Genomic DNA, 26,870 nt, shown 5'->3' with positions numbered 1-26,870 from the left:
TGAAATATAGCCACACCTGAGCAGGTACATGTCAGAACAGCACGGTTTCAGCTCAGGTGTGCACTTCGATATAACGTTATGTAACGCTGCTGTGGTTGCAGCCCAGTGCACAGAGACTCTACAAGGTCTGATATGTTCACAGCCCCCGCGATGGGCGCGAGCGTTGACAGGAGTTTTCCGAGAGCACGTTGCCAAAATGACGCAAGCCTTTAACACAAGTCAGTACGCGGATTGTTGCGTTACTCTGAGCCGAGGACACGCTCTGTCTCTCTCGGTCTCTCTGCCTGCCGTTGTCAGTATTTCCTCGTTTTCGGAAAAGAGATGTTCGACCTCGAATGTTCGGTGCTCGCGCGCTTTGTCGTTTCGTGCCTGATGATTCAAGCGCTGCTGCATCACGGCGCGTGCGGTATACAAACGGTAAGTCACGGCATATGAACAAACCCGAGAGGAAATCTTCAATGCTGAAAGGCTTTCTGAGACAAAGGCAAAGAGATTCTGTTTTTTATTTTATTGTCTTTTCTCTCAAAGTTTAAAACTATCTCTTTTTTTAAGGTTTTCAATGCTCCTCCAAATGCATGTTTATAATCCAAATGCATGTCATCATCATCTCACCATTTAGATAAACCTCACAGACTGTGTAATATCATTTCTATGTAAGTGCATGATGATGGAACCTTTTAAGAACCCTCTGGTTTAAGGTTATGCATGCTGTCATTTTAAGGTTATGCATACTGTCATTTAAAGGTTATACAGTACATGCTGTCATTTAAAGGGCTCGTTTACGGGGAGAAATTTGTTCAAAGTTGTTTTTGATTGAATCTACATTCAGTGTTGCAGAAGATACAGAGGACCTCAAAACACCCGAGAAACGTTATATTACTTTATTAGTCCAAAGGAAATCTTGTTACATATCAACAAACTAATGCGTGTTTTTTGGATCTATGAAACAACAAATTATGTTGAAAGTGGCTTTAAAAAAAAATCTCAAGAGCTTATTTAATGCTTCACACACCCTCTGTGTAATTTGGTTCGAGCAGACAACCTTCCAAAAGGATTTATTAAAGCCCCAATGAAGTAGCTAAACTGACTAATGATCTGGGATATATAGATAAACGTTATTTTATTTAGCTATATTTATATTTTAGTCATTTGGTAGACGCTTTTATCCAAAGCGACATACAGCTGATGATATGCCACTGTTTAGCTGCTGCAGTACTAAGCTCAGTATAATGACAGCTTAGTTAATACCTTCTAATATTTCATTCTTTATTTTCTGCAGTTATAGTAGTAATTAAGTAAGGAATAGCATACCGATGATCAAGCATTTATTGCATGCTGGGGGATGTGCATTAGGTGCATAATTTTTGTATAACAGCACAGTCTGGAGTGTTATTCTGTATAGCACAGGCCTTATTTGTAGAGTGTCTGAGATATATTAGATTTTTTTTCTCAGGTTATAGCTGCAGTAAACAGTCCTTCTCTGTTCAGCCTCTCTCTCTCTTTCTCTCTCTTTCTCTCTCTCTACTGAGAAACCAGAAAATGTAAACTGCTCTATCCTGAAGACTTAACTGAGCTAGGAAACTTTAACTTACAACTTTCTGCACTTACGACTGAGACTTCTTCAAAAAATGTTTCCTAAAAATATTACCATATTATCAATTCATTATCAGACAGTATTACTACAGTACAGTATTATTTAATCCATTTACATGGATCGTCTACCATACAAGTCTCTTTAAATGAGTTGTCGCTATGGAAACAATATAATATTAGAAAGAGAGCATTAATATTAACCTCACACGTTACAACCGGAATTAAGCTATTCTCAGGTTTGAACAGAATTGTGGACAGAAAAGTGGTCATATTTATTCATAAATTCGTATACTGTACTGTTTATGTATTACAGTTTATAAGCTTATTTTAAGGAGGTATTAGTACTTGTTTATGATTAGCTAATGACACTTTTATGTGAAGCTAGGTTATTTAATAGCAATCTAACACTCAGTAGTTACTGTAGTTTAACTGGACACTTTGCTTTTCTGTTCATTTTAATGATGAATGGCTTTCAGTGTTTAATATACAATTTTTTTAGCCTTGCAAATAATTACTGCATATTTAAAATAAGTAGCGGTACCATTTTGGTTGATTTTAACTAATAAACAGTGTCTGTCACATCACAGGGACAAGCTCGACGGTGTAGACAACGACAGTTAGCATTAGTCAAAATGATTCTTTTTAATGATTTGAGTCGTTTACTTCAGTAAACTAAAATAATTCTAAACTCACTGATTTGTTTGGTTTTTTGTCTTGCTATTCTGGTCTGCTCCATACCTTGGAACTTACTTCCTTTTTCTAAGCTAGATTAATCCTAGTTTAAGTGTGAGTCAGTATGAACCATGCCAGCTGAATCTTTTTGATTGACTCTTTGATAATGATTATTACTGACTAGCAGCACATGTGATTCAGAGGTATCATTCAAAAGAAAGATTGTTTCAGAAAGTTATGGTTATTTGTATTCTGCACATTTACTAGTCACCAAAAATGCTTTGAGAGAATGAAATTTTACGTCATGACATCATTTTGACTCAAGTTTCTGTTTTTTTGTTGTTGTTTTTTTTTTTTTTTTAATTCTCTGTCCACTTTGAAGCGCAAGCAGCCTCCTGGTATTGAGATCTTTACCTCCACACAGTCAGTTACTTCAGGCCAAAAAGGTATGGTGGCTGCTTGGGGGAAAAAAAAAGAATTTAGTTAAAGATTGATAAAGTTAAAGATTTCAGATCTTAGATGAACAGTGCTAGGCTTTCAATTGATTCTGTGGTGTAGTGCAGCAGTGCAATGTTGTTAAACAGTTGTCGTTAATGATTAAAAAATATTTGATATGTTGCATCTTGCCATGTCATTAGGTGTTCTCTGTGTGTTGTTTCAGTCCTCACCATAGAGGGAAGGGAGTGTAAGTTTCCGTTCCGATTAGGTGGGACTCTTTATCATCAGTGCATTACAGTGAGCTATGGCATTCAGTGGTGAGTTATTCTACTTCATACATAACACACACACACACACACACACACACACACACACACCCACACACACACACACACACACATGTTCTCTCTCTCTTTTCCTTTGTTAATGCAAATAATTAACGCTATGCTTTAATATATGCTAAAATATAAATATAACCTTAATCTCAGTGGACAAACTGAACATTTTGGGAACCGCTTTAGGGTTAGTTTAGGGTTTATTTGTTTGCTTATTAAAATAGTAGTTTTCATTGTAGGGACCAGCCAGATGTCCCCACAAGGGCAAAATTCCTACACTGTAGAATCTATATGATTAGGCTTGCAAAAGGACAATGAGGAAACCTTACACACATGCACACAAAATCCTCCAATAAAAATAATTTTGATTTCCAGGAAGAATCAAAAACTCAAACTGAACCATTCTTGGTTTGGATGACTAAACACTTAACACTCTGGACAACAGTGTCTCTATGTTTGTGTGGATGATGGTTTTGGTAACATACTGTATAAATCCTTTACTGATAGTCTTCAGTTTGAACCATCACTAGTTTAAAAGCTGTCTAGGGATTAATCCGGAATGGAATTCTTTAACCACTGGATTTTTCCGCTTTAAACCAGTGATGTCTACATTCCTTGCAGCCCACAGCATTACAGTATTTAGTGGTTTCCCCAGTTAGCTACATAGAGTTTATAAAACAACTCATACCTCAAAAACTTGTATGTGTTTAGTTTTAAACAAAAATGCACTTTTGTAAACACTAGCATGAGGCATAAGGTGTACTAGCATTAGCAGTGATGCTAATACAACTGATGCTGATTGTTTGCGCTTTTTTTCTGCTTTGTTGCAGCACTGTAGCCGGTCATTGCTCATCTTTCAGCTTATGGTTTAGTTTAAATGTCCTCACTTACCCAATGCAGCTAGGTTTATACAAGCACAGATACAAAGTGTGCAAATTGCACAAAATAATGCTTAATTAGCTAGCTATCTACCAAATAAATGAACACAAACACAGCTAAACAAAAGGCAACCATAGAAAACCAATTGGCTAACTTGGTATTTTTAGAATTGTTAGACATAGCAAGTAGTTGACAGGAATTTACCCATTTGTTTGACTTAGCAATAGTCATGATTAGCATTTTAGCTATCACTGAATTCACCAGCTTTTTAGCTAACTCCAGCAAGTACTGAGTTTTCTACTTTTATTCTCTGTTGTTTTTACCAGTGTTTCAAGTTATCCTGCTGCCCACCATTAACAGCAAAAATACATATAACAAGTATAGTTATAAGTGTATATCTAATTCAGCATATGACCTGACAGTGTAATGATGGTTCAAGAATAATTTACATTTACATTTACAGCATTTGGCAGACTCCCTAATCCAGAGTGACGTACATAAGTGCTTAAATCTCTAACACTGAACACATTAATGCTGGCTCACTAGGTTACATACTTACGGAAGCGTATTGCATACACTTGAGGAAAAAAAATCTACTCTGTTTTTCTGAATAAATGAGTTAATTATCTCAGAATGATGATATATTTTTTCTTGAAATAAAATGTATTTGCTCTGATTTTGAGACATTGGGAGATACTGCTGTCTTTAAGTAATATAAATGGTATTGTTATTAGTGCGTCAACTTTTGCCGGTTCAGACGAAAAGAACATTCTGATCTGCTTGATCCCTCAAAATCCTGCCAGGAGCTCTATTTTAGGTGCATAGCATGGAAGTAAACATGTCCCGCCTTTCAAGTTTAAGGGATCTTGTTAATTCAGAAAAGCAGAGCAAAATAATATTTTTTCATGAAGATTATTCTCATAATTCTGACATAATTAACTCATTAATTCATAAAAACAGAGTGAAAAAAATGTTTTTCAAAAAAAATTATCTCATAATTTTGAGATAATTAAGTCATTAATTCAGAAAAACAGAGTAGATTTTTCCGTACATACTGTACTTAAGATACCATGAGTTTAAAACATTTGTTTAAAGTTACAATAAAAAAGTGTCAAAGGTTGTGTTTTTTTGTTGTTTTTTAAATGCAAAAGATAGGGAAAGAAGTGCTAGTTGAAGTGTTTCCTGAATAAGTAGGTCTTCAACCGCCGCTTGAAAATAGCCAGTGACTCAGCTATCCGGACCTCTAGGGGAAGTTCATTCCACCACCTTTTTTTATTTAAAATACTGTTAATAAACAGAATCTTTTAGAATTTTGATATTTTCTAAACAAAGAAAGTAAATGTTCAATTTCTAGGTCCCTCAACTTTTTTTTGCACTTGAAGTACAATTTGTCATGTTGGAATTTTCAGTGTGAGCACATTACACTACCCACTCTATTTAAACTACACTATGGTGTAGAATAGTCTGCGATTTGGAATGTACCTTTCTTTGGATGTACCATTTATTAATATTCCTGTCTGTTTTTTGTTTCCATATGTTTGACTGAATTAGCCTTCTGACAGTGCCACAGACATCCATTTGAATTTTTTTCTCCATTGCAGGTGCTCGCTCACCAATAACTTCGACCGGGACATGAAGTGGGGATATTGCAGTTCACGCACAGGCCGATTCAACAGTAAGCAACATGTTTTTTCCCTGCTTACTCACATGAAGCTGCGTAAGGATTGCATTACTCAGAGCACGAACAAGACCGTTGTGGGTGGAATCTGTTTGTGCCGTCATGCACTTGAGTAAGAAGTGTAGTGGTGATGTAAAAAAAAATATATATAAACACTCAACGCAGAATGTTTAGATGAATGAACACGCTAACCCGTGCAGCTGGAAGCACATTTTTCAGTTTGTGTGCTTTGCTACAGAAGCACATGAAAGGTACACACAAGGTACATACTTCTACTGCCAGAATTGTATTTTATATAATGAACTGTATAGATAGATAGATAGATAGATAGATAGATAGATAGATAGATAGATAGATAGATAGATAGATAGATAGATAGATAGATAGATAGATAGATAGAAATCTGTCTCTACCTTGTTATCTATGTAGAGGAAACATTCTTTTGAGATTCTGTCCATCACTGCATCACATAATTTCTAAAGATTTTTCAAGTAAACTTTGATTTTGTGACTTTTCTGTTCACTAAAACCCAAAGGCGTTCTAATGGATTCAGAGCCAGTTTCTGGGATCTCATTGTCACATTAATGAAACCACAGTGAAATGACTTTTGCTTTGTTATCGGGCTGGAAGAAGCCATTAGAAGAAATTAGTAATTGTGGCCATGAAGGGATTCACATGGTCAGCAACAGCACCCAAAAAATGGGATATTCAAGGAATGATTGATTGGCATTAAAGGGACCAAAATGTGCCAGGAAACCATTCTTTACACCGTTATACCACCTCCAACAGCCTGGACGTTGACACAAGGCAGGTCCTTGGACTCATGCTGTTGGTGTTGAATTCAGACTGTAAAATCTTTGTTTAAAAGCAGAAACGATATGCATCGCACCAGACTACGTTTTTTTTAGGCTTTCCAGCTTTCCAACTTTCCAGCATTGTTCAGTTTTGTCTGCAGAACTTTCACACACTGGATGTTTTTTCTTTATTGCACCATTCTGAGTAAACTCTAGACACTATTCTTGGTGAAAATCTCAGATCAGCAGATATAGAAATACTCAAACCTGTGCACAATTACTTATAGCACCAACAATCATGCTGCAGTCAAAATCATTGACATAACAGAAAATGAAAGTAAGTCAGAAGTCAGCAGTCACTTAAAGAGAGTAGCAGGACAATTCGAAAGCAGCAGGAACAACAAACAATAAACTGCCCCACAAGCAGATATGTTCTTACACACCATGTGCTGTGTGTCTAAAATTTGCACACAAGGATTTAAACAATTAAGAAGTAAAACTAGAACTCTGGCAGTAATTTAGCAGATTGTGTTTGACCTCAAAAGACCATCTGTCATGAAGTTGTGTGGCGGTGGATGCAAGTGAAGAAGATTTGAATGTAGAACTACTAAAAGAATAAACAAAGGTGGAACACAAAGTTTTAGGTTAATGCTTAGTGAAAATATTAAACTAATATAATATATGTTTTAAAAATATAATATAAAAAACACTCCAACAACCACAGAAGCAAAAGAAAGAACAATGAAGGAAGGAGACAAAAAAGAAATTGAAAAAAATGAGTAAGGGGAATTGTCCATGGTGGTGTTGACACCCAGAAAAACACAGTAAAACATGGCGATGAAAGCATTATGATATATCTCCTGTTGTATTACATGTCATAGAAGGAAACATGAGAGGATCGACATAGTAGAGGAGAATTTAATGTCATCAAGAATGTAACTGAGAAGATGGATGTTTCAAGAAGATAACGATCTCAAATGTACAGCCATGAAGATGATGGTGCTTGCATGGTCTGTCTAATCTCCTGACTTTATTTATAGAGCATTTTGTAACTGCATGTCCATCACAATGACCTTGGGATGTTGAAGATGTTATCGAAAGGTGTGACATTTCTTCAATGGTTATAAATGTTAATCTGTTAAAAGTCATTAGAGTCAAAGGAACTATATACAGATCATCAAATAAAGTCACTAATGTAAGTAATCATTTGAAAGCCACAACAATTGCAGTATAATAAGCTACTTACATTTGTAGCTGAGAGTCTTCAGAATATATGATGTCATACCCATTAAGGGAACATCGACACTCCTGGGCGTTTGCAGTGCATGCTGGGATGTTTTTAGGGAGTGAAGGTTTCAGTGCACTGGAAGGTGAACTGAGAGACACAGAACTTGAAATGACAGACCCCATGATCAGGGCCCTGACTACTAAACTAAGAAGCCGACTGAGACGCACCCAACATTATTTCTTACTGCAGACGTCTCAAAGCTGTAATTACCAACAATGGCTTTGCACTAAAGTACTAATGTTGGATGTTTATGACCTCTTAAGGGTGCACACTGTTTTGTTCGTACTTGGAGATTATACGTACACATTTGAATTGAGCAAAGCAGTGGCAAAGTTTTTTTAAATAATAAAAACGGGGGGAAAAAAAACGCATCTAAAGTGAAGATTTATTTCCCAACACTTATAAACAAATTATACATTCAGATGGACTTTCTAATATGGACCTCTTGACACTGGATTAAAATAATTACACCATTGATCTACGGATCTTGTTTCCAAATCGCAACCTGTGTTTATGCGACCGATATACTTCAGCACGGATGTAAATGTCATTTTAATTTATCTGCTGTTTTAAATAAACAGTGACTCAGTGGAACGTTTCCCATGTGGACCATCTGTTCGATACGCACGCAGTCTCAAAAGTCTGATCCTGACTACTTTCTCTTTCTCTCCACAGCTGCTTTCTACGTAGCCAGCACGCAAAGCCTGTGCAATCCGAACCCATGTAAGAACGGTGGGGTTTGTAGCTCCATTCCTTCCCGCCGTTTGTTTGAGTGCGTGTGTCCGTACGCCTTCACAGGAGCCAAGTGTGAGCTGAGTGAGTGAATTCATGCTTACAATCTAAAACACAATAAATCTCAAATATTCACATCAAGCATTTTCGGTGCAGTGATTTTTTGCTGTACTGTACAAGGGGATTGATACTGTACATGCTCACATGCCAGTTATTGTGTGCGTACACAATTAAATCGAGCCCTGAGGCAGATATTTCTAAATTCCTTTTCAGTTGCATGTTAGGTTTATGCCTAGTCTACAGGGAAAAATAGGCTACATATTCAATGTGGGTTAAAAAGGGTTGGTTCACACCCGGTTACACTCCTCTATACTCCTCTCTTTCATTACACTAATGATCAGGTTTCACATTTTACACCCTTCTTCATTCTCCCAGCTCTTTTATCTCTTCCCATTTTGTCTGTTCTTCTTACAAGGACTGTCAGTTCTAAATTACACATTGTGTCCAGCCGATCATCTGGGTTCACTTACCAGGATTAGCGCATAATTGCATCTGTGCAGTTTTACAACAGCCGATAGCCGTGTTTTTTGACCTCAGCCTTGTTCCAGCTTGAGTACGTTTTGCTTGCACATGCTTGAGTTCACACCAGACTCATTCTTAAATCCAGCGGCCTTGCAGAGGTCGACCAGATCACAAAGAAGATTCAAGACTGCAGACATGCACATGCACGACTGTTTACATTCTACCTGACCCACTCATGATTCTAGCGTCAACCTGTTTCGCATTTGATAACGATAGATATTTAAATCCTGTAAAATGTTTGTTTCCAATTTAGCTACATTAAACACATATTTCCTGCAAAAGTCAGTAGTGAACCTTCCTCTAGGTCACTTTGTCCTCATGGTACAAATTGAATAGAGCAGTTTGGAAAAATTCAGTATGATAGAACGAAATACTTTTATTTAATCGTTCAAACAATGTGACGTCATGTGAGACGCTGGTTTAATTATGTTCCACAGATCTATATACAAGGAGAAAGTAAAAAAAAAGGGGGGGGGGGGGTTGTTATTTGGTGTTGCCCATGTTCACCACTGGACTCATATCACACTACACAGTGGCGATGGTTGATATCTCATAGAAAAAAAAGTCAATAAGTCAATAATATAAGGTTTTTACACAAATCTTAAATGTAAATGTTGATATGAAATGTTCATAAGCGTCTAAAATTTTAAGGTGTTATCATCAACCACTAACTATCAACAGGGCTACCTACAACTGTAGACAAAATTGGCTGAGAAATTGTTCATCCACCATTTTTTTTCCATCTAAAATACTGTAGGAGGTTTTCTTACTTTCTTGTAGCACTCTGTCCTGATGTGTTTACTTCAATTTGTACTCCAGCAGCAAGCAACTGCCAAACAAATACTATTTGGTCTTAATGAAAGACATGCCATTTTTCTATTAATTCATACCTGTAGTTATGTTTAATGTTGTGAAAATCTACCAATGAGCTTCTGTTTCTGCTTCCAACAAAGACAAACAGAAATTAACTCACCAAATTCTTATTGTTTCTCTCTTTTAAATGAATTTGATTGACAATGCAGTTTACATCACTCTATATAGATTCTTCTTCTTCTTCTTTCGGCTTTTCCCTTCAGGGGTCGCCACAGCGAATCATCTCTCTCCACCTATCCCTATGTTCTGCATCCTCAACACTTGCACCCACTAGCTTCATATCCTCATTAATTACATCCATATACCTCCTCTTTGGCCTTCCTCTTTGCCTCCTGCCTGGCAGCTCCATGTCCAACATTCTCCTACCGATATACGCAATCTCCCTCCTCTGAACATGTCCAAACATCTTAATCTGGCCTCCCTAACTTTGTCCCCCAAACGTCCAACATGAGCTGTCCCTCTGATGTACTCGTTCCTAATCCTGTCCAATCTTGTCACTCCCAAGGAGAACCTCAACATCTTCAGCTCGGCTACCTCTAGCTCTGACTCCTGTCTCTTCGTCAGTGACACTGTCTCTAAACCATACAGCATGGCTGGTCTCCTCTTCTCTTCAGCACAAACCTCCACCTCTCCAGGTTTTCCTCCACCTGCTCCCTGCTCTCACTACAGATCACAATGTCATCTGCAAACATCATCGTCCAAGGAGACCCCTGTCTGACCTCCTCTGACAACTGGTCCATCACTATAGCAAACAGGAAGGGGCTCAGAGCCGATCCCTGATGCAGTCCCACCTCCACATTGAACTCCTCTGTCTGACCTACAGCACACCTCACCACTGTCCTGCTCCTCTCTTACATGTCCTGCGCCACTCTAACATACGTCTCTGCTACTCCTGACTTACTCATACAGTACCACAGATCTTCTCTTAGCACCCTGTGATACGCTTTCTCCAAGTCTACAAACACACAGTTCAACTCCCTCTGACCATCCCTATACTTCTCCATCAACATTATCAAAGCAAAAATTGCATCCGTTGTGCTCTTTCTGGGCATGAAGCCATACTGCTGCTCACAAATTTCCACCACCTTCCTTAACCTACTGTAGCTTCCACTACTCTTTCCCAGAGCTTCATTGTATGGCTCATCAACTTTATCCCCCTATAGTTGCTGCAACTCTGCACGTCACCCTTATTCTTAAAGATCGGCACTAACACACTCCTTATACATTCCTCAGGCATCCTCTCACTCTCTAAAATCCTGTTGAACAAACTGGTTAAAAATTCCACTGCTGCCTCTCCTAGACACTTCAAGACCTCTACCGGGATGTCGTCAGGACCAACTGCCTTTCCACTTTTCATCCTCTTCAAAGCCTTCCTGACTTCATCCTTTCTAATCTTATCTACTTCCTGTTCCACAGAGTTCACCCCTTCTACTATTTTTTCCCTCTCATTTTCCTCATTCATCAGCTCCTCAAAGTATTCCTTCCATCTCCTCTGTACACTCTCCTCACTTGTGATCACCCTTCCATCTCCATCCTTAGTAATTCTAACTTGCTGCACATCCTTCCCATCTCGATCCCTCTGCCTAGCTAACCTGTACAAGTCCTTCTCTCCTTCTCTAGTGTCTAACCTAGTGTACAACTCGTCATATGCCTTCTGCTTGGCCTTAGACACCTCTATCTTCACTCTGCGCTGTAACTCCTTGTATTCCTGTCTATTCTCTTCAGTCCTGTCCATATCCCACTTCTTCTTGGCTAATCTCTTCCTCTGGATACTATCCTGAACTTCCTCATTCCACCACCAAGTCTCCTTATCTCCTTTCCTCCTTCCAGATGACACACCCAGCACCTTTCTCCCTGTCTCCCTGATCACTTCTGCTGTAGTTTCCCAGTCATCTGGCAGCACTACCTGACCACCCAGAGCCTGCCTCAACTTCTGTCTGAATTCCTCACAACATTCCTCCTTTTTCAGCTTCCACCACTTAGTTTTCTTCTCTATCTTTGACCTCTTCCTCTTACAGACCATCAGAGTCATCCTACACACCACCATCCTATGCTGTCTGGCTACACTCTCTCCCACTACCACTTTACAGTCACTAATCTCTTTCAGATTGCCTCTTCTACAAAGGATGTAGTCTACCTGTGTTCTCCTACAGTACCTGCACTCTTGTAATTCACTCTATGTTCCTCCCTCTTCTGAAAATAAGTGTTCAATCAATCAATCAATCAAATTTTATTTATAGAGCACCTTACAACTGCCAAAAGGAGCACAAGGTGCTTTCCAGTAAAACAACAATAAAAAACAAAATAAATAGAATCAATAAGAACACAATGAACCATAAAATAGCAGTTGAAACCGGGTCTATGCGTTAAAAGCTTGTATGAATAAATATGTCTTCAACTGCGATTTAAAAACACTCAGCACAGTGATGGATCGTAAATGTGCTGGAAGTGCGTTCCACAGCTTTGGTCCCTTGATGGCAAATGACCGGCCTCCAAACTTCTCATAATTGTATTTGGGAATGACCAGAGAGGTATGTCCAGAGGAGCGGAAGTGTTAACCACAGCCATGTCCATCCTCTTAGCAAAGTCCATTACCATCTGTCTTTCAAGATTCCTTTCCTTAACTCCAAACTTGACCATCACCTCCTCATCACCTGTGTTCCCATCACCAACATGTCCATTAGATTCTGTTCCTATCACCACTCTCTCACCCGTGGGATTACTCTCCATCACCTCATATAATTCACTCCAGAATCTCTCTTTCTCCTCTAACTCACAACCTACCTGTGGGGCATAACCATTAATAACATTCAACATCACCCGTTCGATCACTAACTTCAGACCCATCAACCTGTCTGACACTCTCTGAATCCTGCTCCTATATTACGAGCCTTGCTACCCTTCACTTGGTACACACAGTACAGTATATCCACCTTCCTTCTCTCCATCATATCATCCAGCTCTCTACCTTTCCCTGTCATAGTACCAACATTCAGAGTTCCTATTCTTAGTCCTACACTCTTACCTTTCCTCTTCTTTCTCTGTCTGTGCACTTTCCTCCCTCCTCTACTTCTTTGACCAACAGTAGCCCAATTTCCAATGTAGGTCAATGGCGCCGATGGCGGTCATTGTTAACCCGGGCCTCAATCGATCCGGTATGAAATTTGTACTGACGATTCACATGGTTAAATTTGGCACTGTTTTACGCCGGATACACTTCCTGCTGCAACCTCTCTATTTATCCGGGCTTGGGACTGGCACAGATGTCACTGGACTGTGACCCCCATGGCTAGATTATAACTCTATATAGATTATATATATTATAATAACTCTATATAGATTGTCTGAAAATGAAATGACATGTTTTTGATTCAGATATTTTTGAAAAGATAAATAATTCAAAATGAAATGACAAAAACACTTAACTTAGAGGTAAGATTTTTGCTGATATCAATAATATAGGCAATGTTTTTTTGTATCTCGATGTTGTTTTTGTTCAAATAAATTGATTCTGTGTTTCAATTTGCTTTGTTGTTTAAACCTGTGGATAATATTTATACCACTACTACTAATAATAATACTACTACTTCTACTACTACTACTACTACTAATAATAATAATAATAATAATAATAGGTGGGGGCATGGTGGCTTAGTGGTTGGCATATTTGCCTCACACCTCTGGGGTTGGGGGTTTGATTCCCGCCTCCGCGTCCGCCTTGTGTGTTTGCAGTTTGCATGTTCTCCCCCGGTCCAAAGACATGCATGGTAGGCTGATTGGTATCTCTGTAAAAATTGTCCGTAGTGTGTGATTGCGTGAGTGAATGAGAGTGTGTGTGTGTGTGTGTGTGTGTGTGTGTGTGTGTGTGTGTGTGTGTGTGTGTGTGTGTGTGTGTGTGTGTGTGTGTGTGTGTGCCCTGTGATGGGTTGGCACTTCGTCCAGGGTGTATCCTGCCTTGATGCCCGATGACGCCTGAGATAGGCACAGGCTCCCCGTGACCCGAGAAGTTCAGATAAGCGGTAGAAAATGAATGAATGAATGAATAATAATAATAATAATAATAATAATAATAATAATAATAATAATAATAATAATAAACTATTTAACTTGGATTCAAATAACCACACTGGTTCTTTTCAATGAATTTGGAGGTACTGTAAACAAAACAAGTGATATAACCATTTTAGGTTCTATATAGAACTGTTTATTAAAACTACACTCTCTGTAGTTTAGCCCTTTACCTTCTGTACCTACAATTCACTTTTCCCGACTCTGCCCCATTCTAGATTTTTACTTTTTGTGTTACAAAAGTGCTGACCCTGGTGACTCCTTCCAAGACTTTGTAAACATCTCCTTACACAAACCCTTCAACATAGCATGTACCTTTTTATAAGAGCCAATATGCTATATAAAATAAATCAACATGTTCTGACCAATCAGAACAGAGTATTGCTGTGTAAAATAAATCAGCATGTTCTGACCAATACGAACAGAGTATTGCTGTGTAAAATAAATCAGCATGTTCTGACCAATACGAACAGAGTATTGCTGTGTAAAATAAATCAGCATGTTCTGACCAATATGAACAGAGTATTGCTGTGTAAAATAAATCAGCATGTTCTGACCAATACGAACAGAGTATTGCTGTGTAAAATAAATCAGCATGATCTGACCAATACGAACAGAGTATTGCTGTGTAAAATAAATCAGCATGATCTGACCAATACGAACAGAGTATTGCTGTGTAAAATAAATCAACACGTTTGAACAAGCAGAACAGAGTTGCTGTGTAAAATAAATCAACGCGTTTTTTTATCTCACATAGCTACTTTTAGTGAGTTAACTTTTAGCTAACATTTAGAGCAGTATTGTCATCGATTAGTGTTAACAGTTTTCTCTCTTTTGATTGATTGTCTGTTCTTTTCCTTAATTGATAGAAAAGTGCTATGAGCCACTTCACCTTAGGTATTACAACATCGGCGAGGTGTGGGGACGAATCCACCTGCGTAACGTCGAGCAGTGCATGTGCAGTAAAGATGGAGCATCTTGTGAAAGAACACGTTACACAGGTAGACCTGTAACACCTTTGTCATAAAGACATTCACCTAACTCACATTTCTGTCACTATGACTAACGTGTTGTATCTCTCTCTCTCTCTCTCTCTCTCTCTCTCTCTCTCTCTCTCTCTCTCTCTCTCTCTCTCTCTCTCCATCTCTCTTTCTATTTCTGTATGTGTGTGTGGGTAGCATGTCTAACTAATCCCTGTGAAAATGAAGGAACCTGCAGAATAATTGAAACAACAAGAGAGGCAGTATGCGCATGCAGACCAGGCTACAGAGGACCATACTGTGACATCTGTAAGTATACGAACACTGACCATACACAAACACACACTCAGACATAAAATTACTGATAAATTTATCACAATGTGTTTGTGTGTCTGTGCATTTGGTTTAGCACCCGATGAAAAATGCTATAAAGACTCTGGGGTCCATTATCGTGGCACTGTAAACACTACGCTCTCTGGCACCCCCTGCCTGCCCTGGAGCTCAGACCTCATGCACAACGAGCTCTCGATAAACACCGTATACGATGCCTCCCAAAGGGGACTCGGGGACCATGCGTTCTGCAGGTTAGAATGAGTGAATTATATGCATCTGGTATGACAATAACCATAACTTAACACAGCTGCAAAGAGGATTCTGCATAATATGAATTATTTAATTGAACAACATTAATGAACAGCTACTATTAACAATATTGCCAAACAGAACTAACTAACTAGCCAAAGATTACACCAAAATCTTCGAACTCACTGCTTATTTGTATTTATCTGTGTGCCTTTCAGACATTTTTAGATTTTCCTTGCGTAAAAAAAATCCAAGCCAATGTTTTTTTCATTAAGCACATACACCACTGCATTTCATAAACACTTTAAACACTAAAAAATGGAGGATAGAAAATGTTAATTAATAAAAGTCACCAATGGTTTGACAAAGTGCAGTCAAGAAAAAAAAAAGAAAAATAGGCATATTTGAACATTATTGCTACAGAAATTGCTTCCATCCTCACTATTAAGCAACCTAAAACAAAAAAATGGGATAATAAATAAAATACTTCTTGATCCACCACATTCCATCTTTTTTAAATCGTTTCGATTAATCTGTTCTCTGTTATCTGATTAAATCTTTAGTAGTGCTTTAATAGTTTTCTCTGGGTTTCCTCCAGGTGCTCCAGTTTCCTCTCCCAGTCTAAAGACATGCACTGTAGGCTGAATGATGTCTTTAAATTGTCTGTAGTGTGTGAATGAATGTGTGTACCTTTGTTCAGTGGGTTGCCACCCGGTCCTGGGTGTCCCCTGCATTGTGTCCACAGGTTCCACACAACCCTGTGTAGGAAAAGTGGTGCAGAAATTGGACATTCTCGCTTCTTAGATAAGATTTGCTCCACCAGAATTCCAGTTGGATGATGATAATCGTGATGATGATACCAGTTATGGAGTATTGCCATAAATACAATTTGTTTTCTTTTATATCGTGATTGGTTGTGTGGTTGTCTGTGGGTGTGGATGATTGTCTCTTTGCCATACAGGAACCCTGATAATGACAAGAAGCCCTGGTGCTATACGATGAATAACGGAGTGATTTCCTGGGAATACTGTGACGTGCCATCTTGCCCTAGAGTGTTCAGTAAGTCAAACCATATTGAGGATAAATCACATTAGACATATTTAATCACATTAGACATATTTAATTTAAAAGTATCCTTTATATTACATACACAGAATGAGAATCAGTATTATTTCCAGTAATCATGCTTCTTCTTTAGAGCTCAGCATTAGAATGAAACATTAGATCCACATGAGAAACGGTTGATTGCTCATCCATCAAAGGCACCATTCAGTAGAAATACACCTCATTAAAAATAACATGTTCTAGCAAGCTAGCGATACATTCTTAAGATGTTGAAGGTCTTCAGAATATCATGTAATTCTGCTTTTCGTAGAAATGTGGCTTATATTTAAACCCCACACATGAGGCTCTCAAGTGGCCCGTTTTATACTCTATATACTCATATGGGAGTTAGTATGAATGTGTCCTTTGTGACGAAATGAAGTCTCATTCAGGATGTATTTCCACCCTGTGTGCAGTAACAAGGTCTATTTAATGAAAACATTTATGATTTAAATCTGGGTTTTTTTTGTCTTTGCATATGTAATTATTTTCCGTGTACAATTTATGCTCAAATCATGGCAAGTAAAAAATGACTCTCTTTTCTCTTTATAGCATCTCGTAAAGCTCCCATTACAACCTCTCTTCCCACTCCTGTGCCTCGTCGGAAATCCACCTGTGGCAAAAGACACCCAAAGCGAGTTCCTCAAGGAAGAATTCTGGGAGGCACTGCGGCGATGGCTGGCTCTCACCCCTGGATGGCAGCCCTTTATATTGGCGATGACTTCTGTGCTGGCAGCCTGGTCTCATCATGCTGGATCGTGTCAGCTGCTCACTGCTTCCTGCGCAAGTATGTGTGTGGGTGTGAATAGGTGCATATATGCATGTATGCATGTATGTATGTACGTATGTATGTATGTACATACGTACATACATACATGCATATATGCATGTATGTGTGTGAGTAGATGTGAGGGTGTGTCTGTGTGAGTAGGTGTTAAGGTGTGTGTATGTGTGTGTGTGTATGTGTGCATATATATGTATGTGTGCAAATATATATATATATATATATATATATATATATATATATATATATATATATATATATATATATATAACATGCTCACAAACAAGTAAATCACAGACACTGTATAAATTCAATATTGGTTCATGTTACCGCCTTTTGTTTATAGTGATACATTTGGAAAATATGTTAGTTTGTGCTTTACATTTGCTTTCTAACGATACAGATGCTGATCCCATCTCTCTAATTTTTTTTTTCTGTCTCTCAGTCCTTTGCTATCAGCAGTGCGTGTAGTCCTGGGTCAGCACGTTTTTAATGACTCAAGCTCCAACACACAGACATATGGCATAGAAAAGTACATCTTCTACGACCACTATAATCAATTCAGCCCAACGGTCCACGATATTGGTAAGTGACCTTAAACAGCAAGCACAAACCGAGGAGGCTTCATTTACATGTCTGCTTATGTAATGTTGTCAGATAGCATTACTTCATTTTCTAAATCAGCTGCTGACATTACAGTAACCTTCTTTACAAAACACACCATACATGATTGCAGTTTCTTGGCAACAGTAATGTGTGTTGTGTGCTTGCTGTGTTTTCTGCTTCTGGATGCTGCCATAAGAATGATTGTATTACATTATTATGCTTTCTTAATGTGCCGGAAAAAAATTGTAATGTAAACTATGTACGAAAGATTTTGGATGACATTTTGCTAAAAATCTATGGAGATCTAGTCTGGGACGTTCTGTAGTTAGATTTAATTAAATATTTTATTATGTGTTTCGCTTTACAGCCCTTGTGAAGCTGAAAAAGGTTAACGGACGCTGCGCTCATAAAACCAAGTTCATTCGGCCGATCTGTCTTCCGGAAGAGTCCATGACGTTCCCTGATAACACATGTTGCACTATTACAGGCTGGGGATACATGCAGGAGAGTAAGTGAAAACACACACAGCCTTAAAGTATTATACATATGTATAATAAAAAATATATATAATATAATATATAATGAAAAACAAATTCGAGCCGTTTAAATTGCAGAGATGCAAACAAATGGTTCTAACCAGTGTTTACGATTTATGGCCTCTTGCTATGGCGATATAGGAAAATCCTGTAAACAAGAGCTTTTGGTTTTAAGATGCAATTCACTAAAGGGAAAAGAAGACAGGAAGTGAAACCTGTGCATTAAGTATTCTCTGAAAACAGTCAGTTTCACTTTTATTTAGATGAACTTTGATCAATGAGTTCATGTCTCTCTAGTTTGTAAGAAAACACGAAGGCGAAGCTACAGTTTTTGGTCAGTAAATGCACATAACAGAAGAAGAAGAATTTTTTATTTATCACGTATTCATTACAGCATATTGAAATTCTTTCTTTGCGTCTCTAAATGTTGGAAGTTGGGGTCTGAGAGCAGGGTCAGCCATAGTGGTGAGGGCCTTGCTCAAGGGCCCAACAGTGGCAGCTTGGCAGTGCTGTTTCTTGAACCCTGATACTCAGATCAACAACCTTAACCGCTCGAGCCACCACTAAACCACCCCACTAAACCCCACCAAACCCCCCATTGAGATTTGCCATTTATTGTTTATACTCTGTCCACTGACGTGCTCAAGTTTGACTGATAAATTTGTCTTCCTTCTCTGAACCTCTGTATAAGACTTTTTTTATTTTAATATTGCATTGTACAGTTTAGTCGCATAATTGATTCATTATTAGTTATTATTAAGTTTTATACATGCATAAAATATTGCGTTGTAAATATTTTGTGCTTTTTTTGCCAGTTCAGAAAAAAAATCTTGTTCTACTCAGTCATACAGATGTGGATATTACAGTGCATAATGCTAGTGTATTGCTGTAAGGCAATCTGCAGAAAGTGCATTCTCAGCAAATATGAGCTCAATTAACTTGTAAACACACACACACACACACACACACACACACACAAAATGATATATAAATATCTTATATATAAAACGTTAACACCTGCACTAATAAATGGGGCTCTGGACTATTAAACGCGTGTGTGTGTGTGTGTGTGTGTGTGTGTGTGTGTGTGTGTGTGTGTGTGTGTGTGTGTGTGTGTCTTAGAGGGAAACTCGTATTCCTCCCTGACAGAGGGAATAGTGAGGCTCATTCCAGATGAAAGCTGTTCCTCTCCCGAGGTGTACGGCTCCGAGGTGAGAGAGGGGATGCTGTGTGCAGGAAGTAACACATGCGTTGATGCTTGCCAGGTAAGCAAACCATAATCGTTCAATGCAGTAGCATACTGGAGCTCTGTAAACAAGAATAAGAGTAAGCAAACAAAGGCATTGAAAGCTAATCACAAAAAAGAGAGTGTGCACTTACAGTATACAAGACTTCTTGCAGACCTCTTACAGTTTTGTCTAATCTCTGAATCCCCTACCTGGGGTTTTAATAATGCTGATAAATACTGTACAATGTTAACGGTTGCATAATGAGTAACTCTAACTGAGGTAATACTAACTCAATTAAAGTCACTTCAAAAAACCTTGTGGTGAATTTTACACTCATTGGCCACTTTAATAGGAACATCGTCACTCTTTACGACTGTGTTGAGCATAGAGAATCTCAGAATGCACACCACAACTGGTCAGATGAAGATTGTTTCCTAGAAAAACAAAACTCCAGAGAGTTGGTTAGAGAATCACTCCATCATCAGTATTTTAAAACATTGTTGAAGTGAGGCAACGTCTCAAGCTCCAGACGAGAAATTGGAAAATGCAGCAAGTGTCAGACGGATTATTTTGTTTTCTCTTTGTCATGAAGGTCAATTTGCAGGTCAATCACACTTATATGCAGTATACATGTAAATATCCTTTTACCAGATTTGTTGCATGTTTCAGTATAATAAAGGAACTGTGAATAAATATTGCATGAATAAATAATTATGGAATAAAAGGTCATGTTACTAGAAGTTATTTCTGATTTTATTTTTTAAGTAATTCATTATTATTATGTTTTTATTATCTTTACAAGTATAAAATTATTTTAAGGGTATAAAAAATTTATTTCCCTATTCCCAGAAATGTAAAATAATTATCTAATGTAAAACTATTTTGTGTGTGTGTGTGTGTGTGTGTGTGTGTGTGTGTGTGTGTAGGGAGACTCTGGTGGACCACTGGCGTGTGAGCGTAATGAAGCGAGTTTTCTCTATGGTATCATTAGTTGGGGCGATGGTTGCGGACGAACAGGGAAACCAGGAGTCTACACCAAAGTCACCAAATACGTCAACTGGATCAATCGTGTCACCCGAAGAAAAAAAAAATCCCAGAAAAAAGGACTTTAGCATGCGTATTAGCATGGAGTTGCCATGTGTATTGCCAGACCTTTTTTTTTAAAGAACTGTGAATGAAGAGTATGTTTTATAATCTAATAAATTATATTGAAACTATAGTTATAGCCTCATGTCACTTGAATAAACAATGTCATTCTGACATAGACTTGAATGTCGTCCACTGGTTGTGTGATTAATTGGGAACGCAGGCTCCGCCTATGAAGCTTTAGGTCCAGTCAAGTATGTCCGTTTCTGACAGCTGTGTGATTCTTTGTGTAGCACTTTTGTTTTTATTGCTTAATTGATGCGTTTGAACTGTTAATCGGTTCAAGTAAAACTTCTGTAGAGACAACTGTTCAAACATAGATTTGCAGTGTTGGAAAAAGAAAGACACTCAAAACCAATGATAGAAGAGTCATGATGGGCTTGAATACTATTCTGTATTTCCTCTGCATGTCATCTATACAAAAAAAATGCGCTATAAAAATAAATTTAATTGAGCTGAATTGAATTGAAAAAAATATGTGCTTGTTGAATGTCCCATTGCATTCTTCCTTAACTGTTATGACAATCTCATCTGGGAAGTTTTTATTTTTTACTACATTTCAGGCAGTGGTTTCGTGCACATGAGGTCAGGCCCTAATATTGGGCAAGGAGGCCTGGTATGTATGATGATAACTTGTGCACAAGTGGATTTTTTGAGTGAACAAAAGTATTTTATGCCCCTATATAACACTGATACTGATATTTAACACTGATAATTACTTCAACTTTACTGACATTACTTTCTAAAAAATAAAAATAAGTATTTTGACTAAAGTGAGCTTGCAACCCTGTGTGGAGCTTCACATTTTTTTCCCCTGTGATGCTCTGGGTTCTCCCAAAAAGCATGCCAGTCTTTCACTATGTCTTTCAATGACGTTCATTGTTTAAAATGTCCATGAATTATTATCAAGTAATGACTAATACAGAGTATACTCAATAAATAAATATATATATATATCCAATTATTATTTATATATATAAATTAGAATGTCATGGAAAAGTTTATTTCATTTCATTTATTTCAGTAATTCAACTCAAATATTGAAACGTCTTTTAATTGTGATGATTTTGGCTCACAAAACCTACCAATTCACTATTTCAAAAAATTAGGATATGTCAATCAGCTAATCAACTCAAAGACAATCACTGACACCCTTCACAAGGAGGGTAATTCATTCATTGCCAAAGAATCTGGCTGTTCACAGAGTGCTGTATCCAAGCATGTTAACAGAAAGTTGAGTGGAAGGAAAAAGTGCGGAAGAAAAAGATGTACAACCAACTGAGAGAACCGCAGCCTTGAGAGGCTTGTCAAGCAAAATGGATTCAAGAATTTGGGTGAAATTCACAAGGAATGGACCGAGGCTGGGGTCAAGGCATCAAGAGCCACCACACACAGACGTGTCAAGGAATTTGGCTGCAGTTGTCGTATTCCTCTTTTTAAGCCACTCCCGATCCACAGACAACACCAGAGGCATCATTGCTGGGCTAAGGAGAGATGGACTGTTGTCCAAAGTCCTCTTTTCAGATGAGAACAAGTTTTGTATGTCATTTGGAAACCAAGGTCCTAAAGTCTTTAAAGGGTGGAGAACTAGATAGCCCAAGTTGCTTGAAGTCCAGTGTCAAGTTTCCACAATCTGTGATTATTTAGGGTGCAATGTCATCTGCTGATGTTGGTCCACTGTGTTGTTTGAAAAAAAAAAAAGTCACCCATTTACCAAAACATTTTGGAGCACTTCATGCTTCCTTCTGCTGACCAGCTTTTTAAAGATGATGATTCTTTATTTCTTTTAGTATTCCTTATGTTTACCTTCTGCTCTATGTTTATGTTCTGTAAAGCTGCTTTAAGACAATGTCTATTGTAAAAAGCGCTATACAAATAAACTTGAATTGAATTGAATCAAATGATTTCATTTTCCAGCAGGATTTGGCACCTACCCATACTGTCAAAAGCATGAAAAGTTGGTTAAATGACCATGGTGTTGGTGTTCTTGACTGGCCAGCAAACTCACCAGACCTGAACCCCATAGAGAACCTATAGGCTATTGTCAAGAGGAAAATGAGAAACAAAAGACCAAAAAATGCAGATAAGCCGAAAGCCACTGTCAAATAAACCTGGGCTTCCATACCACCTCAGCAGTGCCACAGACTGATCACATCCATGCCACGCTTAACTAAAGCATTGAGTACAAACAAGAATTAAGCATACAGTAAATGAACATACTTTCCAGAAGGCCAAGAATTCACTAAAAATGTTTTTTTTTATTGTTCTTATAAAGTATTCTAATTTTTTGAAATAGTGAATTGGTGTTTTTTTTTTTTAAAGTGAGCCAAAAGCATCACAATTAAAAGAACAAAGGACTTAAACTACTTCAGTCTGTATGTACTGAATTTATATAATACACGAGTTTCAATATTTGAGTTGAATTACTGAAATAAACGAACTTTTTCACAACATTCTAATTTATTGAAAGCACCTGAATGTGTGTGTGTGTGTGTGTGTGTGTGTGTGTGTGTGTGTGTGTGTGTGTGTGTGTGTGTGTGTGTGTGTGTGTGTGTTTTATGGAGTATATATATATATAAAATTTTCAAAGTACAATAAAGTATAATAAAGTACTTAAAACAAAGTATAAAGTACAATAAAGTAGTTTTGCATTAATATTTTTTTAAATCAAATAACATTCTCCAATAGGATTCTTTGACAAGGAAAAAAAAAAAACAATTTCCTACATGTCACCTACATGTTTTTTTAAGCGCGTGCGGCGTCAGTTATTTTGAAAAGTGATCCTCGCGCGCGGAGCCGCAGCTGTTCAGAAGCCATGAGCGGAGGAAGATGACGGATTCATCGGTCGCGGAAGGACACGTTAAAGTCAGAGAAGGCAAAAAGGCGAGTGAGCTTTGTGTATATATGTGTATTTATGTATATGTTTAAGGAACACGCAGACTTCTCATTCGTTTTGGTTTCATTTTGAGGCTTTTTTTATTCTCCACAGTGGAAAACTCGGTGGGTTGTTCTCCATAAGCCCTCACCGGTGGCCGGTATGTAACCGTTAAATCTGATACTGTGGCTCTCATATACTGTACACAGCTAGCATAGCAACGCTGCTTTAAACTCTTATAACTAACCTTAAAGCAGGTTTTATTTAAAAAATAAACAATTAAATAAATAAATAAATAAATAAATAAATAAATAAATACAGGTATACATGACACAGGTATACATGACACAATACAGGTATAAATGACACAAATATACATGACACAATGCAGGTATACATGACATAAGTATACATGACACAATACAGGTATACATGACACAAGTATACATGACACAATACAGGTATACATGACACAATGCAGGTATACATGACACAAGTATACATGACACACAATACAGGTATACATGACGCAATACAAGTATACATGACACAAGTATACATGACACAATACAGGTATACATGACACAATACAGGTATTCATGACACAATGCAGGTATACATGACACAATGCAGGTATACCTGACACGATGCAGGTATACATGACACAATATAGGTATACATAACACAATACAGGTATACATGACACAATGCAGGTATACATGACACAATATAGGTATACATAACACAATACAGGTATACATGACACAATACAGGTATACATGATGCAATGCAGGTATACATGACGCAATGCAGGTACACATGACACAATGCAGGTATACATGACATTATATAGGTATACATGACACAATACAGGTATACATGACACATTGCAAATATACATGACACAATACAGGTATACATGACACAATGCAGGTATACATGACACAATGCAGGTATACATGACACAATATAGGTGTACATTAGGTGTGTGTGTTTATATATCTCAGTTAACTTGTTTGCTTTTTACACATTTCAAAATTAAATTCTAATAAATGAACAGTCGGTTAGTGGAAGGTCTTCATTGTATTTCATTTTAAAGTATTCCTTGTGCATTAGTGTTTTATAATGATTTCATGTCAGCTTATATAGTTTCATAGACTTCCTTCTGCAGAAGTCGACTTAGCATTATGCTATAAATGCAGCAGATAGATCGCCTTGGACCACTTGCTTATATCATGTTCCCCCATTCACAACTTTGGCTCTCCCAGTTTAGATCGCAGTGTGTTGGATTACATTTAAAGGCACAGTAGTTGTGGGTTTGAATACTTTTTATATGAAATCAGTATAAAAACATTGTGAATTATCTTTGACCCGAGGCGAAATTTAAATTCAAGTTCATTTGTATGTCTAAAAGCAGCTTTACAGAACATGAACATAGAACAAAAAGTTATTGTAAAGAATAATATAAAGATTAATAGAACATTCAAGATTAATATTAGATATATTGAAATGTGTTTGTATTTGTCCCCAACGAGCAAGTCTGAGGTGACTCAGGTGACTGTGGGGAGGAAAAACTCCATTAAATGGTAAAGGAAGAAACCTTGAGAGGAACCAGACTCAAAGGGGAACCTCATCCTCATATGGGTGACGCCGGAGGGAAGGATTATAAATATACAGTACAACAAATGTTGTATTGATGAGGAGATTATTGTCCTCAAAGACCACATGGAGTTGGCATCTCTTCTTTAGTATCGCAGATACTATTTAGAGATACTATGTTGGAGCTGGTAAATCTCTAGATGCCTCAGGATCCTCACAGAGTCGGCCTTATCTCAGTGGAGGTCCAAAATCTTCATGGCACGGAAGACAATCGGAGCTGGTGCAGTACCATAGAGTAAACCCTGTTTGGGCCAGACCTGTCATAATAAACATCTCAACACCTCATACACCTTAACACATGCTCTCTAACTCTTGGAAACTCAAATCCCATCATGGCATGCATTAGCAAAGACTCACCTGATAAATCTCATCGGCTCACCACAAGACCTTAGAGCAGTAAACAAAAATGTCGGAGATGATCAGCAGAATGCTGCATTTTACTCGTGTTTTAAATCATAAATCTCAAATAGTTAACATTTGAATATTTGTTCTTTTTCTCAGCCTTTGTGTCACATATTTCTGATCTACAGACTGCATCTATTCCCTAAACCTCTTCCTTTGCAGTACTTCTTACATCATATCCACATTCTCAGCACTTACACGTTGTTTTTAAGACAAATTTGTCTCTATAAGGCTGTAAGATATTCACAAGTATTTTTAGCTTGATTTGTGCTTATGACTATACCAAGCCTGTCATTAAATATGTCCCGCTGCTACTCTTCCAGTAAAAATATATGAAGAACTAGCAGCATGATTCTTGCCCCAGTGGGGTACATGGTAATCCTTCACAGACCCTGCAAGCAGCTTTCATTCTTTTTGTGGGTGTTCCCAATTTTTTTAAAGTTTTTCCATGAAAATTTGTTACTGAACCCAATGAAGTTTGGTGCATCCGTTAGTTGCATGTGTATGAGTGTGTACGAATGCGAGTGAGTGTAGAGGTCACACTCCTGATGTAGCTGTTGTGACAGCTGTCGGTGGTCAATATGTGTGGAAGGTGGTGCGGATGAGAGAACAGACAGTGATGTTTTGACAGTTGCTGCATTTCATGGAAATGGGAGCAAAAGGGACACTTTACACTTGTGTAATTTACTCAAATATTAACACCCCATGTTCCACTCGTTGCTAATCCGGGTCACGTCAAGGTGCTTTACTGGCATAAAACAAAGGTGCATTATAAATATATTGCCAAAGCTTTTTTCTGAGTTTCTTTCTCTGTGCCAGACTGCCTGGTGTTGTTGGTGTCTAAGGAGCGTGGTGCGAAGGAGCGGAGCAGCGTTGTTCTGGAGCGCATCTGTGGTCTGGAGGCAGGAGGAAGCAGCGAAGGAGTTGCCTGTACTCTGACAATCCTCAGCCTGAATCAGATTGTTCAGCTGGGATTTGATAGTAAGGAGGCCCTACTGGCCTGGGACCTTCGGCTTCGCTATTATCTAGGGGAAG

At 38.0% G+C, this 26,870-nt stretch overlaps 2 protein-coding genes across 7 annotated transcripts in view; both read left to right on the top strand.

Annotated features, from left to right (window-relative positions):
* LOC113635401 (hepatocyte growth factor activator) lies at positions 1 to 21,364 on the top strand. 2 transcript variants are annotated; one of them, XM_027134767.2, is made up of 14 exons: positions 1 to 417; positions 2,648 to 2,711; positions 2,927 to 3,020; positions 5,519 to 5,592; positions 8,353 to 8,493; positions 14,802 to 14,933; positions 15,111 to 15,221; positions 15,322 to 15,496; positions 16,456 to 16,553; positions 17,151 to 17,385; positions 17,828 to 17,967; positions 18,356 to 18,496; positions 19,647 to 19,789; positions 20,680 to 21,364. In XM_027134767.2, the coding sequence occupies exons 1-14, from the start codon at positions 322 to 324 to the stop codon at positions 20,863 to 20,865; spliced, it is 1,830 nt and encodes a 609-aa protein (XP_026990568.1). In that variant the 5' UTR covers positions 1 to 321; the 3' UTR covers positions 20,866 to 21,364. The 2 variants fall into 2 exon arrangements, with proteins under 2 accessions (XP_026990568.1, XP_026990569.1); XM_027134768.2 differs by lacking the exon at positions 2,648 to 2,711.
* Positions 21,365 to 23,648: 2,284 nt separating this feature from the next.
* LOC113635547 (protein Dok-7-like) overlaps positions 23,649 to 26,870 on the top strand; it is a 30,498-nt gene continuing 27,276 nt past the window's right edge. For 2 of the 5 annotated variants that reach the window (XM_027135036.2, XM_047816336.1), the window contains exons 1-3: positions 23,651 to 23,782; positions 23,889 to 23,934; positions 26,655 to 26,870. In XM_027135036.2, coding sequence (XP_026990837.2) covers positions 23,729 to 23,782; positions 23,889 to 23,934; positions 26,655 to 26,870 — 316 coding nt within the window. In that variant the 5' untranslated portion in view covers positions 23,651 to 23,728. Of the gene's footprint in view, positions 23,783 to 23,888; positions 23,935 to 26,654 lie in introns of all 5 variants that reach the window. The other 3 variants (XR_007143516.1, XR_007143515.1, XM_047816337.1) reach the window with 3 other exon arrangements.

Source organism: Tachysurus fulvidraco, chromosome 7, assembly GCF_022655615.1.
Source record: "Tachysurus fulvidraco isolate hzauxx_2018 chromosome 7, HZAU_PFXX_2.0, whole genome shotgun sequence".
Lineage (NCBI taxonomy): Eukaryota > Metazoa > Chordata > Actinopteri > Siluriformes > Bagridae > Tachysurus > Tachysurus fulvidraco.
Note: the sequence above shows the minus strand (reverse complement) of the source record. Positions and strands in the feature narration are given on the sequence as shown.

Excerpts from the sequence above, each read along its gene's own strand:
- LOC113635401 (XM_027134767.2), top strand. The coding sequence starts at position 322 with ATGTTCGACCTCGAATGTTCGGTGCTCGCGCGCTTTGTCGTTTCGTGC. Across the intron at positions 8,494-14,801 it reads AGGAGCCAAGTGTGAGCTGA|AAAAGTGCTATGAGCCACTT; the intron begins GTGAGTGAATTC and ends CTTAATTGATAG. Across the intron at positions 17,386-17,827 it reads GCTCACTGCTTCCTGCGCAA|TCCTTTGCTATCAGCAGTGC; the intron begins GTATGTGTGTGG and ends TCTGTCTCTCAG.